The sequence below is a fragment of the Patagioenas fasciata genome, chromosome 4 (genome assembly GCF_037038585.1).
Source record: "Patagioenas fasciata isolate bPatFas1 chromosome 4, bPatFas1.hap1, whole genome shotgun sequence".
Lineage (NCBI taxonomy): Eukaryota > Metazoa > Chordata > Aves > Columbiformes > Columbidae > Patagioenas > Patagioenas fasciata.
The window spans coordinates 46993918-47013138 of NC_092523.1; the positions used below are offsets into that span (position 1 = coordinate 46993918).

Below are 19221 nucleotides of genomic sequence, written 5' to 3' on the forward strand. Positions count from 1 at the left end.
CTTAACCCATCAAAAGGGCTAACGGCAATCACCCTTGACATGACAGACGTGAATAATTCTCTACCAGCATCAGAATAAACGTAGATCCAGAACTTAATATTACAAACCACCGGCATCTCACCAGCAGGGAAATTGGGTTTACAAGTGGGCATTTCCACTTCAGCTCTGTGTAAATAAGCACCACAGAACAGACACGGAGGGAACAGCACACATTGTTGTGTGACTCGATCTTGAACTGAACTTCTCAAACGACAAAGAGATCACGTTCTTTTTTACTAGCGTGCTAAAAATTATAGAAAAATGGCAGAAATGTCTAAAAAAAAAAAAAGCTATCCAAACAGACTGCAAAGCTGTACAAATAATTTAAAACCTCCAGGATTTAGAGGATTTATTCACCCAACAAATGTAGCATAAAGAAACTGCAAGGAGTTGACTGTTTTGCTTGTGGAATTTTGGCTTACAAAAACAAATGATGCGCACATCTGTATTATCTCATTACCCTACTTGCCACAATGACCACTATGTCCACTGTTGAACAAACCACTCTGCACTCTGCTTCACAGTCTTATTATGGTTAATGTAATTAATGGGAAATCAGAGTTACAGCTGTAGAAATGGAAGCACCTTTACGTCTTTCCATAATATTTAAGCAGATGCATCAGCATGTGAGACTGAAGACTGAAACGGATGTAGTTCACAACTTTACAACTGTTCCCTTTATGCAGAGGACTGAGCTTACACTAACTCTCCCCTAAACAAAATGGCTGACAAGCTGTGTTTAACTAAAATTATTTGTTTTCTCTTACTGGCACAATTTAGCTGTCATTGAATTTGATTCAATTTAGCACATCATGTTATAACATATGTATAAAAGCAAATCCTAATACAACTAACAGTCATATTTAGGACTTACCTGAGGTCTTTGTTTTTTCCATTGTTACATAAACTACAAAAAGATTCTCCAGTAAGTATTGTCTGTGCTCCACAAAATCTTGTCGGGCATTTTCCATTCTGACCGTTAAGCTCATTTCTAGCAGCATTGGGTCACCGGACATAAAACAGCAACTCTGGAGTGAGACAAGGGGATATGGTGTGTGTGTAGTGGTGGAGGGAACGTAAAACTTCATTTCAGTAAAGTATCTTGAGAAGTTAACCAAAGGTATTATCTAACAGACAAGGTCTCCAGCACCAAAGTGCTGGCAAAAAAGGAGCAATTAGGACCTTTCCTAAAATCTCAGCCGAAACCAAAGATAGTGCAAGTACAGACAGCACAGCAAAACCAAAGACAAAAAAAACTTAAAAGGACACTGAGCCTTGAAAGAATGCAAATTTATACACTGTCTTAGTCAGTCTCACCTCAGGGACTGAAAAACAGTTTCCTTTGTTAAATCCTCTGCCTTCAATAAAATGTGCCATAAACAGACTGATGCATGTGTCTTAATGGTAGGAAGACAGTTCATGTTCACTGGCCTGTTTATAGTTATTTTTTCCAAATCCTATGTTTTTTGTCTCCATGTCTCACTGAAGTAATTTTAAAAAAAACAAACAAACATGTACAATTCTTAATAGAAAAAACTGTTGTTTGGCCAGAATACTTCAAGATAAATACAAATAGAATCTTACTTGCTTCTCTAAGCAGTGGCTGCTGTTAAGACAGTTGAGTCTCAGCAACTACAAAGACACAGACACCATTTTGCAAAAAGCTAAACCAAACAAGGCAAAACAAAACTAGACGATCAACAGTCAGTAACATAAATTTGTCCTGTATCACACCACAAAGGTGACTAAACTCAAGCTCCGATGCCCTACCAAGAGGACTAATTTGCTCAGGGGCAGGAGGAGGAAACCTTCAGCCCTGATACAAGCAGCGCTCTCGTGAAGTGCTACAAGGAGGTACGGGGAGTGGGATGCCAGTTCACCGCTCACACAGCATCAAAGAGACCCTCAGCACTTGAAATGGCTGTCAGGAGCAGGAGAGGAGGCCACTGTGGAGACGGGAACGCAGGCACGGTGTGCCTGTGGGAAGCTCAGGTCTAAGAGCAGGCAGCTGCACTAGGTGCAGTGTCCAATGTTCAGGTGCGCCTCCAGCTCAGTCTTCTTCACCAGTGCAATGCAAGAATCCAACACGCAAGTAAAGCAGCACAGGATTGCTGTGATGTGTAATGTACAGAAAAAGAGCTATGGAGTCTGGGCCATGTCACACTTGATGAGAGAAAGTGCCATAGACCACAACGCAAGCCTATATATCTGATCCACCAAACACCCCATGGAGTACCATCACTGTGAACCAACACCCACGTACTGCACAAGGACATTTGAGGAGAGAGAAGAAGAAATTGGATGGCACTGCCCAGGAGGAGGACTTACTGCCTTGAACATTCACAGCTTTTGTGCCAACGAGCTCACCCCTCCTCCGCTCTGCCCAACACCAAGGCCACCTTCTCAGTCTCTCACTTCATTGATCTCGTGTCAGTGTGAACCAGATACTTGTGGAAATCACAGGAATCTAATCACTTTTGTACTCCATATAAGTAATACCACACCTACATACAAAAACATTTAGCCTGCTGGGTTGGTTTTGGATTTTTTAGGGGGGCTGGCTGCCTTTTGCATCTCCCCCTCTCCTAAAGGTGATAGCATTATGTGTGGGACATTTAATTTATACCACAGAGTACAGTTCTGTAGAAGAATAGCTAAAAGCACAATTCCCCTTTAAACCAAGACATTGGAAATTGCATTGTTGCTAAACTTCTAGTCCTCTGGAAAGCACCCCTCTGAACGTGGATTAAAATAAGAAGACTTAAATAGATAAAAAACTATAATAAAACATACCTTGGCTTGTTGATATGCATTGTTAGGTAAACTGCATTCAAGGTGAACACGTAAGAGACTGGCATTCATAGTTTCTGCCTGTAATAAAGAAAAGTGAAGAAAATATCAAGCATGTTCCTTCAAAAGACTTATCGTATAAATTCGATTCACACACCACAATTGATAAAGGTAACAGGACTGTTTCCACATATGCGTGACACAGTAACATTAGGAATTTAAAAAAAATAAATACAATTACTCTGTACTGAGGCCAGCAATCAATCTACAATTCTCAGAAACTACATCAACATCCACTTACTTATCCAACTATTATTATACATGATTAAATATTTATACAGCATCAACATGACCAACCTTATAAACTTTCATATGTCAATAAACTGTATGAACAGAGTTTTTTTGTATAACAGAAAAGCTTCTTTCCTTGTTTTCTGTGTATTTTCTTTGCTGATTGGATACTGAAATACAGTTGCTAGGCCAAGAAGATAATGCTTCTTGGATATGGTCTGATACGTAGGCTTCATGCCAAAATGGACAGACAGAAAATACTTTTTTCTCATTTTTATTGGTTGGAAAGAAAAAAGAAAAGAAAAAAATACACTGATTGTGCCAGCTTGTAAAGCACTCATAAATCTAATAGGGCAATAGCACTGACAAAGCCAAGCATGGTTCGTGAAAGCTATCTGGAAATCTGGACAGTCAAATTACTTGCACAAAATGCTCAGTCAGTATATCTTGATTCTAAATTTAAAAAAAACCAAAAACAATAAAAACAACAACAAAGACAGGAAAAAAAAAAAAACCACACCACATAATGACAGTTCTGTCACTCTATCAATGCCTTAACTACAGCAAAATTACCTGGTGACTTTGAGACTGATGTGGACACCTTCCACCCCCATGCTTCTCTTGTGATACTGAACTAAATATCTGAGTGGGGTAACTTCAGGTTCAAGTTTCTGAAGATGTCAATCCCACTAACTTTAAAGAATTTCATAATTTGATACTGAAAAGCAAAACTATGAAACTACGAAGTTTCTGAAGTATGCAACACCCTATTTCGTACCTCCCTGTGACAGGCAGAAGGGGGCAGAGTGCATCTGAGCAGAGACCAGATTTACCACACACGTGGCATTTCAGTGGGTCCAGTTTCATAAAAGCACAGCCAAGAGAAAGCCAACACATATTCTGTATTCCCGATTTGAGCGGATTTCATACCAAAATGACTGGGACTTCACACAAGAGGGCGATGTAACCTCTGCAAAGGTGGCTAGCAGCAACCCAAACCCTGTCTCCAGTGCAGTTCTCTGGGGGACATGAACCTCTGCAACCTCCTTTCTTTTTTATTAATGCTTTTGTACTCATCAAATTTTGAGAGTGGGGAAAAAAAAAAAGAAAAAAAGTTTGATTCCAAAACATGGACCACTTCCTAACCTCTCATAGCCAGGAGTGCTAGTGGAGTTTTAACAAGACAGTAAGATTACATGAAGAGCAACTTTAGGGGTTGCTTTTCTGGTCTGATAAACCTTGATGCTTAGACCTCCCTTCTCAATGGTTATTGAGAGAACACTATGGCTTTTGTGGTCCTAAATAAGAAGTTTTTAACCCTTATTCAATGTCACTGTAGTTTAAATCAGTTTAAGAACCCTCACAAAAACACACACAAAAAAACCAACAAACCACTAAATCATATTTTTTCAACATTTCTTTTTAACTTCTTTTCTTGACCTGGCATAGGTCTGCATGGGAAACTGCTGTCACCTTAAAATTGAAGCTGTTAATATAACATGCACAGAGGGGAAAAAATATCATTGGAGTACATTTGATGTTGATCTGGTTTTATAGGAATTTTTAATTGCTCTCTCTGTAAAGCTATTTTCAGAACAGGAAAGGGGTTTTTATTTATCTAAGGCAGACGATAGATGCATAACTGTCATGCCTGCTATCTTACAACACTGTTAGGGTGGCTGTGTTAACCATAAAGAGAAGATAAAGCATCTGAGAAGAAAACACTGTCAGAAGCAGAGCTTCCAGGCAGACAAACACAGGACCATGTCCACATCCCCTAGCAGCCCAAGCATGCGTTTACACCGTAAATATCACTGTCCATTAAAATGAGCAGAGAGCTGAGTTATGCAGCCTGTGTTTGCACCAGAGACAAACTGAAAGGGAGAGGTACAGCACAAGGGGAAAAGTCAGTAAGAGCGCTGCACAGCAGTACAACCATGGCCACCTCATCACCTTGTGCCCGTTTTGTATTAGGTACACACCCATACACCTTGCATGTACACAAACACACTCAGTATCTGCAAATCCTATATGAACTGAATACAGAAGTCTGATAGAAGCCACACGAATGAAATTCTTATCAGTTCTGCTAAGATCTTACATATAAACAGAGGTTCCTTTCAAAAAATATCCTAAAAACCTGAACCCTTTGATCTTCAAGGAGCCCCTCTCTGCTAGCGAAGGTCTGGGATTCTCACTGGAGGACAGTACAATAGGTAACTACTTTGAAAATAATTAATCCATCAAAACAGAGCACCAAGAGAACAGCTGGCACAGGCCAGCTACACAGCCACCAAGCAGCCACAGACCCAATGTCACTTTTAGGGTAAGAATTCCTTATTTTGCCTTAGGTACCCTGTCAATCAGATATTGCTCTATACAAGATTTTCACAGAGATATCACTGCATCATTATCAGGACTGTAGAGTTCAAAACACTTCCTGTATTTTGGCCACAGTATAACTAATAAAGAACAAATATTGAACAAGTCTTCCCTTCTTCCTGCAGGCTGATACTTCAAAATTTCTGTCCTGGACAGTCCCTGGCCCTAAAAAGCTGTTTCAACTCTGAATGGTGTTAATAAGCTGTCCCTGTAACAATGATTCAGCAGAGTTTAATCAGTTTTTTGCAGGCAGTTATCAGGATGGCACACCAAGAAAACCCTACTGTCCTACTACCTTCCTGCTGCACACCCAAGCACCGCACTTGCACACTCTGGCTTCTTTGATCCTCTGTCCACTGGCACAAAACACAGCTAAAGGAGTCTTGGGTTCCTGCCAGTACTTGCAGTGTTTCCCATGTTGCTGGTTCATAAACTCTTAACTCCTCTGCAAAGTCAGCCAAGCGATGCCCGTGTCTCCTACGATAAGACATCCTGCCCTGCAGGTCTCTCCTCCACTGGCACTTCCAGTGCACTTGCATAGCACTTTGAACACAATGAGGCAGTGGCGTGGCTGCCCTGGTAGGGCTGGCCAAATACTGAACAACGCCAAAAAACAGGCAACTGGAGCAAAGACTAGATCCAGAAGCTGGATAAACAAAGATGACCTATATGGACTCCACCATCTGTTAAGGCTTAGTGGCAACTAGCCACTGCTGAATGGCCACGTGGACATACTATGAATCCACAGTGTTGGACACAGCTCTTCTTTCCTCCTGATGGAGTGAGCCAGCCCAGAAATCCTGGGATCCAGGACCACAGCCAGAGTACACCGATCCTGAACACTTTAAAAGCTGAAACTTTGAAAAGAATAACAGAAAGAGGGTGAAATTCAACAGTAGAAAAGGCAACTTTGTCTTTTCTCACTAATCATCTGAGTTTCTGCTGAAAAAAAAAAAAAAATGGGGGAATGATGGAGAAAAGAGAAACGCCTGCATACCTTTGCCTATTAAAGGATAAAAACAACCCACAAAAATCAATGGAAGTTCATTTTCCACAAAAAATGGAAACACAAACCTGTCACATGTTTTATTTCCAATGGAAATACTACTGTGGAGGTAAAATTTTAACCTATAGTTCCCAGGGATGTATCGTATTTCTAACACCTGGCCTTCTTAGAGGCAAAATTCCATCCATATCCCTATGAACAATTCTGGTCATTCACTTTCAGTACCTGACAACAACCCACTGAGCTAGATGTGAAGTTGCAGAAAAACGTCATAAGCAGCATCCAAAAACCCCTTCTCAGTTCTACCCTTAGCACCCCAAATTACAAAACCTGAAGATTTTTGGTTCCTTCATAAGAGTCTGTGTACACCCACAAGCAAGCACACCTGTGTAGTAGAGAAAGAGACTGGTACAGAAAAAAGGAAAAGAAAGAAACTGTGCATTATCCTCAGGTAGAGGTAAGATTGACCTAACAGACTTAAAGATACAGTCTGAGCTGAGAATTTTTCTCAGGTAGAAGAGAGGGTGACATCATGAAGGCAATCAATGCAGCTTGCATTCAGATAAAAGATTAAGTTCTGTTATGTGCTAAGATAGTCTAAATATGCTTTTGATAAAACTCAATCTGTGTATAATACAAAGGGAAATGTGAAAGATCAATTTTTCCATGTATTCACTTGAAAGTATCTGTATGGGCTGGAAGGCTACAAAGATACCTACAACTGCAACGAAGTGACAGAAATCATTAAAGCTTCTTTCAACTGAAACAGTTATGCCTTGTGAATCCACCTTGCTGTATTTCCCACAGCTCCCTGCTTTAGTCAAGCTGAGGTTAGCAAAGCTGATACCTTCAGCAGTGATACGGGCAGGAGGGGACACTCCCAGCTCTCATTCTCACCCTCGCAGCACACCCAGTACTTTTTAACTGCAGAAAACGCCTGGCACAGCCCCACTGTGAACCAGCATGGGGAACAAGTCTCAAATAAAAAAATAGAATACGCCAAAACAGCCCCCCTCTCAGTGCTACAGTACAAAGCTTATTTTATTTAGGACAGATCAGTTCTCCAGTTCGGAGCACAGCCTCACAGATAGTTTTGTTGGCACAACTGAGAGGACAGCACACCACAGGAGCAGAAAAAAGAACCAGTGGGAATAGTTTAAATGCCAAAGACTGTCTCATAAAATCAGAACACCAGCTCACCACAGTAGCCCCATATCTTGGGACCTCTTTCCCGCAATCACTGGTACTTGGACTTTTTGTTAACATTTCTTGCATCTCAACAAACTGAGGACAAAAGCCTTTTATGTCTAAGAAGATTTATGTTTTGCCTCCATTTGAAATGTATACTGTACCAGTGTGTGTGACACCTGGATGTTCTGAATGTGTGGAAGCACTAAGTGGGTATTTGCTAGCTGCACTCCAGGTTCTTCTGGAGAAGACGTCAGAGTTCCCGTTCCAAACAACTGTTGTTAAAAAAAAAAATAAATAAATAAAATCATTACATCAACAATTAGTATTTCAGTTATCACAGCAACCTACAAAACTATTTTGCTAGTAATAACAACCTTCTCAAGAAATAGACTGGTTTCTCACATTAGATTATTTTAAAAGACAATTCATATATATGAAGTTTCCATGTGGAAAGTAACTATACACATCAATGGCACTTTAGCATCTTCACTCATTAGGGGACTATTACAAAAACAAAGCAAAGCAATCACCACCAGAGCACCAGGCTATCTCAAAAAGACAGTATCTAACTCTCTTACTATTCTTCGGGCAATTACAATACACATATCATCACTTGGCAGCCCGGTAGTTTCTGGAAAAACTGTGTTATTAGTGCAATTGCATATTTAAGGCAATGACTTTGCCTTAAAAATTCAATACAATTATTTTTGATCATTTGTGGGGTTTTTTTAAGTCTGCAGTTTTCAGAGCACCGTAAGATTTGCAGGTTGAATGTTTTCACTGCATTCATATTCTGCTTCACCAAGATTACTTTATGACAATGAGATGCAAAATAACAGGGGGAGGAAAAGTCTCTAGAGGTTAAGGAAAACACCTTGGGGTTTTTCACTCATATGCAAAGATATTTTTTAGTAGAATTTTTAAAATAGTTTTTAATTAAGAGGATAATGCAATGCGAATCATCTATCTACTTATCTATCTATTTACAAATAGAAAATATCAGATCAAAGGGAATATGCTATTTTTTTTTTAATTGAGGCATTTACAAAGTACATTCTACTACAATACTAGTGCTTCTCCATTTGGGTGAATCTTCCGTACAAACTCTTGCTAGAAACATCAAACATATTTCAAGGCTTGTGGGCTCTCAGGAGCACTGTGACTGTGCATCAGCCGCTCAAGTTACACCTGATTTTGAAACTCTTAAAGCTAACGTAAACTGAAATCATGGGCAGCTACTTCCTCTGTTTCAGGTGGCTGGTGAAACTGCCCATGAAAACCTGTCTATTACTTATTTTAGCAGCAGTCTAACAGAAGACAAACCAATTTTTTTGTGACACTGACAACTGCCTCTCCACAACTTGTTGACAAAAGGCCCTGGCTGAGCTGAGCAGGCAATAAATCAACGAGTCAGGAGGGAGCAACAGAAGAGATGCAAAGAAGAAAAGGTCACTCCATAATGCACTCTTCCACCATCTGCAATGAGAAGTTTCTGCCAAATTTGGCACCACCTCTAATAAATACTAGATAAATGCAACATTTGTACTAAAAAACATGTATTTGAATTGAAGTTACCTGTACTTACATTTAAGGAGCTTTGTTTTCCAGCACAATTTCAAAGTATGGGAATAGCTGGATGATTGATTAAAGCTGGCATTGTTTTTAAATCACTGAATTTAGGTTTTTCTTTAGGAAATTAATAAAAGAAAGGAATCTGGAGAATATAATGTCCCTTATAAAAATAATAATTAAAAAAAAACCCTTAAGACTTGTCTGAATTCACTAGTTAATCAGACAACAGACAGGTTTAATGAACAACCACCATTTTGACTTCCATGTTTAAAAGCCTCAACCTCTCACCCTGTGTTACATCCCCAATGTGTTTACATAAAATCCTGCAGAGTAGCTGAAAACCACCTCAAATATTTCCTAAATAGGTTTTAGAAACCAACTAGTAGTGACAGGACCATGAACCTTTAAGCACATATACACAAGTACACAATTTTACTATGCAAGTAGTCCCACTAACTGTAGTATTTTTAACCGTATACACGTATGAGGAATTATGAGACGGGCTAGATCTGGTAGAAGGGACGAACTGTAAACACCTGATTTGTATCAGAAATTCAATGGACTTTGAAGGTCTCTAAGTTCAAACTGTATGAAAATCACTTTTTAAAACACAAGTAAATCCAAAACTCAAGCTGAAGAAAAAGAGTAGTTACCTGATATGAAAGTATTCCATGAGATGAGGTATTTATAAATAATGAGCTTTCAATACTGCCTTCTTCCGTTGGCAGGAAGAGTACTCTGAAAGAAACTTTTCCCATCGCTGGAATCACCTGCAGAGAACACAAAAGCAGCTTGCTTATTCGGTGCCGGTGATGACAACACCCACCGTTCAGTCACAGCACCCAACAGACATTTCTACATGTAGATCTGTAGATCCCTCAGCCCTGAGCAGTTTCATCGGTCCACAACTCTTGACTCCCACTGTGGAGAAGAACTGAGACCACGCAGCAACTCGCCGTATTGTGGCTGGAGCTTTTGGCTAGCTCAGGTCCCATCAATCAAGACATTTTTTTGCACAAGAAGTTCATCATGCAGCACTGACACTTCCCCACATACAGATACCCATTACAAAGCAAATCAATCCCCACCATGATATATAGCCAAATGAGTCAAAGCTGAACTTGGGCAAAACAATTAGTAACAATGGCATTTATGTCTGCACAGTAACACCCATTCAGTCATAGTAAAAACACAAATCAGATATAATAAACATCCTTCGCACATCAGTAGAGGACAAAATCTGGGCTTCATCAAAGTGAGATCCCAGCAATTCATTCTTAACATGCATGATATTGTTATAAATGGTTAAAAAATTTCAGAGTGAAAATACTAGTCTGTCCTGGTTTTGTTAAAAAACAAGCTTCACTTTTAGTGAATTTTTGCCTGTCAGCTAAAGCCTTCATATTAGTTGCATTTTCCTGGAAAACCCAACACATGTTTTGGCTAAACCTAGCAATGGAATGCAAACTTATTGATAAGCACGGATGGACATCTCGCGAGAGGGGCAACGAGAAACTGATGACCAAGAGACTGACCAATGGTGTATAACATTCCATTCACGTGAATACTTCATATAAAAGTGGGAGATCACGAGGATCTCGTCCCTTTTCCCTTTTTTTTCCTCATGGCTGACATTAGGAGAGGACCTTGCTGGTCGTCCCTGCGAACTGAGGCCTGGTGACAGACTGAATCCAGCTCCGGTTGGCTACAGAGTCTAATCCAGGACTTTGGGTGCTGGCTCTGCAGTTGCTGAGACTTACAAGATTGGTTTTGTATATTTTGTATTATTTTCTCTATTCTTATTAGTAGCATTAGTAAAACATTTTTAACTTTTCCAACTCTCTTCTCTCTGTCCTTCTTTCCCTCCCGATCGCCTGTCCTGAGTGGGAAGGGGGGAGAGGGAGGGGCAAAAGGGGGAAGTAGGGGGGAGAGGAGGTTAACAATACATCTGCCAGGGTTTGATTGTCACCCCGCAATCCTAACCCTCGACATAGTCCTAGATCGTAAGGCAATTATGCTCATAATTGCAGTACAAAATGCATAAAACATTTCACTGCAGGTTTTTTTTGAGGAATATGCAAGACCATTTGAAAGACTGAAAATTCAAGGTTGTAAACACCCACATGCCTGTGGATTACTGCATAATACTGCACAGAGCAGAATGAGATTAAAACAGCCTCTGTAATGCTGTAAAAATTTTCCCTTTATATTTCCAATTGTAGGTTTTGGATGTCTTCTCATTCACCAGCCTAAGTAAAAGTGAGCAAAAAGAAATGCTACCAAAACCAGAAAAAAAGTTGGAGGTCCTACAAAAGAGCATGAAGAGAAACCACATCGGCCAAAGGAAGCACGAAGGCTTGGCACTTGGCCATTACATAGTTTCCAAAAGTACATCAACACTCACCTGGCTATGAGAAGGAGATACATGAAACTGTGTAGTAGCTGTAAACACTGAATTCACTACAATTTCTCTATCTCTAATAGGGTTGTAGGCATGCAGCATTTTAGCTCTGGGTAACCCCAGTAATCTAAAGCAGGGGGAAAGAAAAAGAAATAAATTATTCACTTTATAAGTACAGGCAATACACAAAAAAGCAACAAACACAGATCACTCTAAACCATGTTGATATGCAACAACTTCCTAATTGTAACTATTCTTCGGAAACATGCCAAACAAATTTTGTCCTTTAGTATACAAAGACAAGTAACACTGAAATGCGAGAGGTGCACTTAGCCAAAACTCCTTTGACTCACCAGGAGTTTAAGAAAAAAACCAAACCTTACCAGGCATGAAGTTTTGAGTAACGAAGCTTAAATAACCAAAGCCTTGTTTTGTCAGGTAAAGAAATTATTCTCTTAAGGCTTTTGCTTTAGTTAATACACCCTAAGACCCAGCATCTCATACATTCATTCTATGCATCCTCTGAAACATTCCTTTAACTCAGAACTGGACCATGTTTCTTTTCAGTTACTGACAGACCAAAGACCAATTATCACTTAAGAATAATTTTTAAAGCTTTCTTAAAGGAGAATTTAAAATAAATAAATTAATTAAATCTCAAGTATTCTACCAGTATGTTTTGCCTGGGGCTTTCTGGATTTTATTTTCAGAAGTTAAAGGAAGTAACATGCTCCCCCTCCACTTGGAAGGCAATTTTTCAAGAAATGAACCACCAGCATGAAAAACTGATTTGACATCCAGGCAGAACCACCTGAAATATACACAGAATGTATTATCATTTGCTACTCCCTTTTCCTCCTTCCTAGAACTATGCTGATTTTCATTTACAAAGCACTGTAAGGCAAGAAACACAGTTTGAACTCTGTGGCAATTAATTTCTATTTCTCTTTCTTTCAGAGGGTGGCATGATCTTGGCTAATGCTCTTTACCCAAATATAGCCCACTAGAGTTGTTTGTCCCCACTTCGTTATTAATCAAAATAACAACAATTTAAGATACTCACTGCATTCCAAAATGCAGAACTGATGGGTGAAAATGTAAGGTCTTCCCATTTGGAGGTACCTTTGCTGAGAAGCTGGAAAAAAAAGGAAAAGAAGCCACAATTAATATTTAGTGGGCATGACACTACACAGTACAGTGGAAGAACATAAGTTACAGCCTCTGACTCTTTATAGTCTAAACACACTCGACTTAGAAATCTTTTCATACATTTCTCTTGCTACCATAAGATCAACCTTTTAAGGTTTCCATACAATGGCACATGCTGCAAAGCTCATGGCAATCAAAGTGCAGCTTGAGAAGTATCCCATTTTAGAAGCAATGCTGTCTTGGACAACCTCCCTTCTGTGCACGTATCTCCTCAGTTGTGCTGATACAGCTCTTTGTGGGGCTGCACAGTGAACTACAGGAGGAAAAACACCTTGAATGTCCCAGGGAATGAAAACTATGTCAGCACAGAGCAGATCCCCAGTCTTGTCCATTCAAAATTCACATGGGCACTGGTATGAGCACACCTGAGAGCTGCAGAGGTAATGGAGTAAACAGCAGCTCGTGCAAAAGCCAACATCAAAAGAAGTGCTTGCCTAGCTGTGGCTTTAATGCAAAAGCCAACTCATTTCTTGTATGCAAAAGAGAATAAGAAATAATGTGAAACACACACATCATCATCTTCCCTTTGCCCCAGGAAAATTCAAAATAAAGTTCCCATCAGTTCTAGCACATTTTTGACTTGCTTCAATGTGAGTCGATGCCCTATAACACAGAAATCCCAGTATATCTTCACCACTTTCTCAATTAAAACTTGTCTTCCACAAGTCTGAACAATCACAGCAGTAAAAAACAAGCCCAGCACTTGTTCATGACATCTATGTCCCCAGTGCTATGCTCTTAAAAACTTCCCCAGAAGCAGTCTGCATGTTGCATAGTCAGAACAAGTTTCATCTTTACTGGATGATGCTAATAAGCATCCTAGGAAAGATGAATCTGAGAAGGGAAGGATGGACTGTGGTCTCATTAGTTATCCAGCTGGTTTGTCTAATGTGTGGTAGTGCAGTTAATTGGTTCCCAATTTAAAAATGTAGTTGTGTAACATTACACCTTTAATATATTAAAGTACCTACATAATTCTGTTGTTATATTCCAAACCAAGAGAGACATAATAATTTATTACTAGTAAGGAAAAATCAGGTGTATTATTATTAAAACATTTCTCACAGAAAGGAGCAAACTCTCTTGCTGCTGTAGCAGGAGGAATGCAATATATCACAGTATCACAGTATGTTTGGGATTGGAAAGGACCTCAGAAGATCATCTAGTCCAATCCCCCTGCCAGAGCAGGTACGCCTAGGTGAGGTTGCACAGGAACATGTTCAGGTGGGTTTTGAATGTCTCCAGGGAAGGAGACTCCACAACTTCCCTGGGCAGCCTGTTCCAGTGCTCCGTCACCTTCACTGAGAAGTCGGTTTTTTTCAAATTTAAGTGGAACCTCTTGTGTTCCAGCTTGATCCCATTACCCCTTGTCCTATCATTGTTTGCCACTGAGAAGAGCCTGGCTCCATCCTCATGGCACTCACCCTTTATATATTTATAAACATTAATAAGGTCACCCCTCAGTCTCCTCTTCTCCAAAATAAAGAGACCCAGCTTCCTCAGCCTTTCTTCATAAGGGAGGTGCCCCACTCCCTTAATCATCTTTGTTGTCCTATGCTGGACTCTCTCCAGCAGTTCTCTGTCCTTCTGGAACTAAGGGACCCAGAACTGGACACAATATTCCAGATGGGGTCTCACCAGGGCGGAAGAGAGGGGAAGGAGAACCTCTCTCGATCTACTAACCATCCCCCTTGTAATACACCCAAGGATGCCACTGGCCTTCCTGGCCACAAGGGCACAGTTCTGGCTCATGGTCATCCTGTTGTCCACCAGGACCCCCAGGTCCCTTTCCCCTACACTGCTCTCTAATATGTAATTTCCCAACCTATACTGGAACCTGGGGTTGTTCCTGCCCAGATGCAGGACTCTACATTCCTGGGGAACTGCTAGAAAATAACATGATGCAGAACTACAAAGTCCAGGTGAATGACGGTGTCCTTTTAACCACTCTGCTCTGCCCTGGCCAGCTCTTGCTCCATTTCTAGAAAAAACACAGCAACAAGCATCTTCTTTCCTTTCCAAAAGTCATCCTCAGAGACACACCCAGCAGGCAAGTCTGAGTAACGTTGTTGTGAACACACACAAATTAAAGTTACTATTTCAGTAAAAACATTTGGGGGAAGGCACATTTCCCAAGTGTCCTCAGATTCCTTTCTCACATGCACACACATATATAGCAAAATAAAAGTTAAGACACTACAGTATCACCCTGAACCCCATCACCGCTTAAGTTTCTAATATCTTACAGGTACTGCTTGAAATACATTTTCCCACCAGAAAAACCTTTGCTAAGAAGGACAAGAAGCTGAGTGCTCCTCTGTGCCAATTTGTGTAATTGGCAGCAGCTCTCCAAGACTTACTAATCTTCCGTCTGGGGAGTTCTAGAAGCATCAGCTCTTTCACTCTCAACCCGCACTCTCTGCAACAGGTACTCAATGCACCGACTGGATGCAAACCCAGCTGTGGATGTAGGAGACTGTTTCATTTGGTTTGGGTGAACAAGGCCATGCTGTAGCACTGGTTCTTAAAAGTACACTATATTACTGTTTAGTCAACAATCATGTCCAACGCTCTGCTCACCAGAAAATGGGAAAAGCCCAATGAAGAGCAGCAGCAGCAGGATCCCAGGCCTGACATCCCACTCCTTCTGGAGAAGGCAGCCTGGATGTGGGACAGCTGAAGCTAAGCCTCAGCTGATGAACTCTGCAGGTTCCAACTCCTGAGCATGGAGGTGACTTTCAGAGCATCCCTGCACACTGCTCCCCAGCAGCCCCAGGAACGGGTCCATGGTTACAAGACATCCAGCTTCTGCTCTGCACCCCACAAAAGCCGCCAAATTGCTCCAAGCCCCAGCCAGGCCCCAAAAGCGGAACATCCACATTTCTACAGTGCTTTGCTCATAACCCTGCCCGCTGCCTCACTCCAGGGCATCTGCACCGCTGATCAGCAGCCCCAAAGCCCCAAACCTGAGAGCTGAGCTTATTCAACTGCAGGACTAGTGGAAAAAGAAATCCACCACCATTTAGGGTTTCTTCTTCCCCCAAAGGAGAAGACAACAGGTTGGACTAGCAGGAATGAGCAGGGGATCATTCTGCCCATTGCACCTGAACAACTGGGATGCATTTTAAAGCCCATCACTATAGAGAGAAAGGGACTGGCCCATCTATTAATGGATTAGAAGTGTAATTCTCCAATGTGTTACCACAAGTTTCAAAGCCAGCTGGAAGCTGGCAGAACATCCTTCTGTATCCTCACTCTCCAAACACAACTCAATATATTCAGATTTCTGCAGGGGACCTGACAGGGAAATAAATGTCAAAGGCAATTTATTGAGACATGTAAATGTTCAAGATACTTTTTAAAAGAAAACATTTACTTTTTGGATTTCTTCTTTAAACTCAGCTTAATAATGGATTCACCTCAAATTATGCCAAAAACTTCTCTTTGACTTCAGACATGTCCAAAAAAGCATGCAGGTCATTTCATGAGAATGTTACAGGCCTGGGAAATACGCACAAATATTAGACGAGGAATGGAAGTCTTGAAACAACAAAAGTGGAGAAACAGCTCTCTTCATAATTGAAAATGCCTGGTTTCCAACTATTCTTTAATTGCTTTTAAAATCAGTTAACATCGCATTAAACATACCATTGAACAAAGCCAGACTCCACATTCAATGGCATCTCTGCTTTTTCAGCCAGACCAGTCGCACATCTAGTTCTGAGTGTTAAGCTTCCATACAGCAGGTCAATTCCAGCATTTCAGGGGACATTTTTAAGCACAAGTGAACTGGAGGGAAATGGGAGAAATAAATAGAAGGGGGAAGGGAGATCCTGGCATCTACTTTAAACACTTAGCGGTAGTTTAACTTGTCCCATTATCACTTGCCAGCCCAACAATTCCTCTCCATCCTCACAATTTATTTCAAATGCTGGCACCCTGGACCATTCATCTCCAGGAAAAAAAAAAAAAAAAAAAAAAAAAAAGAGTAAGAACAGCTGAAACACTGGGGAGGCAAGGGAGGGCTCCAGAGGTCACCCAGAGAACCCAGGGCAGGGGGAAGACGGGGGACAGGCTCTGCGGGAGGATGGGGGAAAAGGATGAGCCCCAGAGACCCACAGCTCCAGCCCACCAGGCCGATTCACAGCAAACACCCAGTAGAGAGGGACAAATCCCGACTGGGCACCCAACTCACAGGACCAGATGGATGTGGAACAGACAAGAGGGGGTTGGAGGAGAAGATGGGGTGAGGAGGAGGGGTGACACCAGGGGAGAAGAGCAGGATGAAGGAATGCAAGAATGTCTGACCGCCTGTGCAAGTGAAGTATGTGGGCAGCAGCTTTGTGGTTTTTTTGTTGTTGTTTCTTAAAAGGAGCATGAGCTGTAACATCTTAAGCCATCATATTCCCTCCACTGAGAAGCCCCAGAGGTGCTTCTCTGTAGGGACAAAGGCATCAGAGATCACGGAGAAGTTCCAGCCTTTTACACTCCCTGCTCCAGGAAGGAACATTTCAGTGTCCTTTTGACACAGGACTGAAAAAAGGGGACACTACTACAGGGATGCTGAGAGTGCTGTTAAATACATAATTGAAATTGGTTTGCTCTTACTTTTTTCAGTTCTTTTACATTTTGATGTAATTAGTAAAAATACATCAGATTTTTATATATTTATCTATAGCCCTAAACTCTAATATATATATGGAATGTATATTATACAAAAACATCTGTTCCAAATAAGCAAAGCCCCTTTTACCTCCTGCAAAGCCCAACAGAAAAAAAGATCTTTCTTCACAGAATTATTCATACTTCACTGGCCAAAATCAAAAGAGAAGTATTCTTCCTAAAAATTCAAACAAAAGACCAAATCTACTCTGAATAAATTGTTTGGTGTTGTGTGGGGTTTTTTTAAAAGAAAACTTGAAGATTGAGATAATTTATCTAATTACGCGTATAAAACACTCAGCAATCTGCAGAATCTGGGCAGAAATGGAGGAAAGTTTCCTGCAAGTTTATCCCAGTGTCTCTTTTTCTTCCATCTTCTCCCTTAAGTCTTCCTCATATCCTTATTTCTTTAATCAATGACCTTAAATTATTGTAAGATGCATATTATCTGATGATTCAGACAGCAACATCTGTAGTTGAGAAAAATTGTACTTGCTACTTGGTGCCCTATCTTCATATTTTCTTTTTTTGCCGTTTGTTCACAGCAGATGAGGAAAAAGCAAGTCGGCGGAGGCATTTTATTGTCAGGTCTTTTCTTTATGGTTGCAGGGTTTTCTTGAAAGCAGCAGACAAAAAGGACTAGATTATTTAATGTACAAGAGGGCCTTTTTGAGTGATTCTGCTCAGGCAGCACTATGTTTTATTTTTCAGTATATTGATTAAATAAATTTTGACTTCGGCATTTTGCCACTTGTTCAGTGTAGGAGTACTAATGAACCCACAGGATGAGGTTTTGAGGAACAAAAGCATGTAGGTATTGTACAGAAAGCACAATTTTTATGTGTAAACTGAAACAGAGAAATTAAATTTAAAACGCTTCATTTACTGACTAATTTTAGATTAATTCCTCTAGATTACACCTGATAAACAAAAAGCAGATTAAGAGAATAAGATTCACACGCACGGAAACAACCAAGCCCAAACACTTTTAATAGTTTTGATTACAGCTGATGCAAATTATTTTGAAAAATGCAAACAGTTAATTAAGAGGAAACTGACACAGAAGTAGAAACAGCAGCTGAACAGAAGTCTTCTGCAGAGCAAATAGAAAGCTTTGGTTTGTCACAGCCCCTAGTCCCTCTCTTCTCTAAACTTCCAATTTATCAAAGGCAGCAAAAGCACCAAGCAGCAGTTAGAAAGGTTACAAACTGCAGCTCCTGAAGGACACACAGCAGCTTTGAAAGAGGTGATAAAATTGTTTGGAAATATGAAATTACAACTTGACCGAGGTAACTGCTGCCAACAGGAACATTTTTACATTATGATTTTTTTGTAATCAAATTAAACTTCTTTCCTAGAGGCAGAAAGAGTCCTCAGAAATCAGAAAATAGGTTGATTTTGCAACAACCCTATAGAGTTCACAGGCAAGCTGTATGTGCTGTGTCCCTGCAGGGCTGTGACATGTGGAGAAGCTCCTGCACAGTTCCCTCAGACCTGGATGCTTTACAAGAGTTCTCCTGAAGCCCTGTACTGACCTAGGACTCAGGTCATAACACATGAACCACTTGGTCTTTGCAGATTTTTTTCTTTTTTAAAGAAAAAAAAATTGTCTAGAAAGTAAAAGAACAAAAATGTGAATTTTAAACACTGGAAACCTAAAAGGCAAAAAACCTCCAGT

The 19221-nt window shown here is 40.5% G+C and overlaps 1 protein-coding gene across 6 annotated transcripts in view; it reads right to left on the reverse strand.

The window, feature by feature from the left end:
• TMEM131L (transmembrane 131 like) overlaps positions 1–19221 on the reverse strand; it is an 84625-nt gene that overhangs the window by 35245 nt on the left and 30159 nt on the right. For 3 of the 6 annotated variants that reach the window (XM_071807778.1, XM_071807779.1, XM_071807777.1), the window contains exons 4-10: positions 12736–12807; positions 11676–11799; positions 9925–10041; positions 7861–7971; positions 2833–2910; positions 1624–1671; positions 914–1067 (exon numbers count right to left, since the gene is read on the reverse strand). In XM_071807778.1, coding sequence (XP_071663879.1) covers positions 914–1067; positions 1624–1671; positions 2833–2910; positions 7861–7971; positions 9925–10041; positions 11676–11799; positions 12736–12807 — 704 coding nt within the window. Of the gene's footprint in view, positions 1–913; positions 1068–1356; positions 1536–1623; positions 1672–2832; positions 2911–7860; positions 7972–9924; positions 10042–11675; positions 11800–12735; positions 12808–19221 lie in introns of those variants that run through there. The other 3 variants (XM_065836622.2, XM_065836620.2, XM_071807780.1) reach the window with 2 other exon arrangements.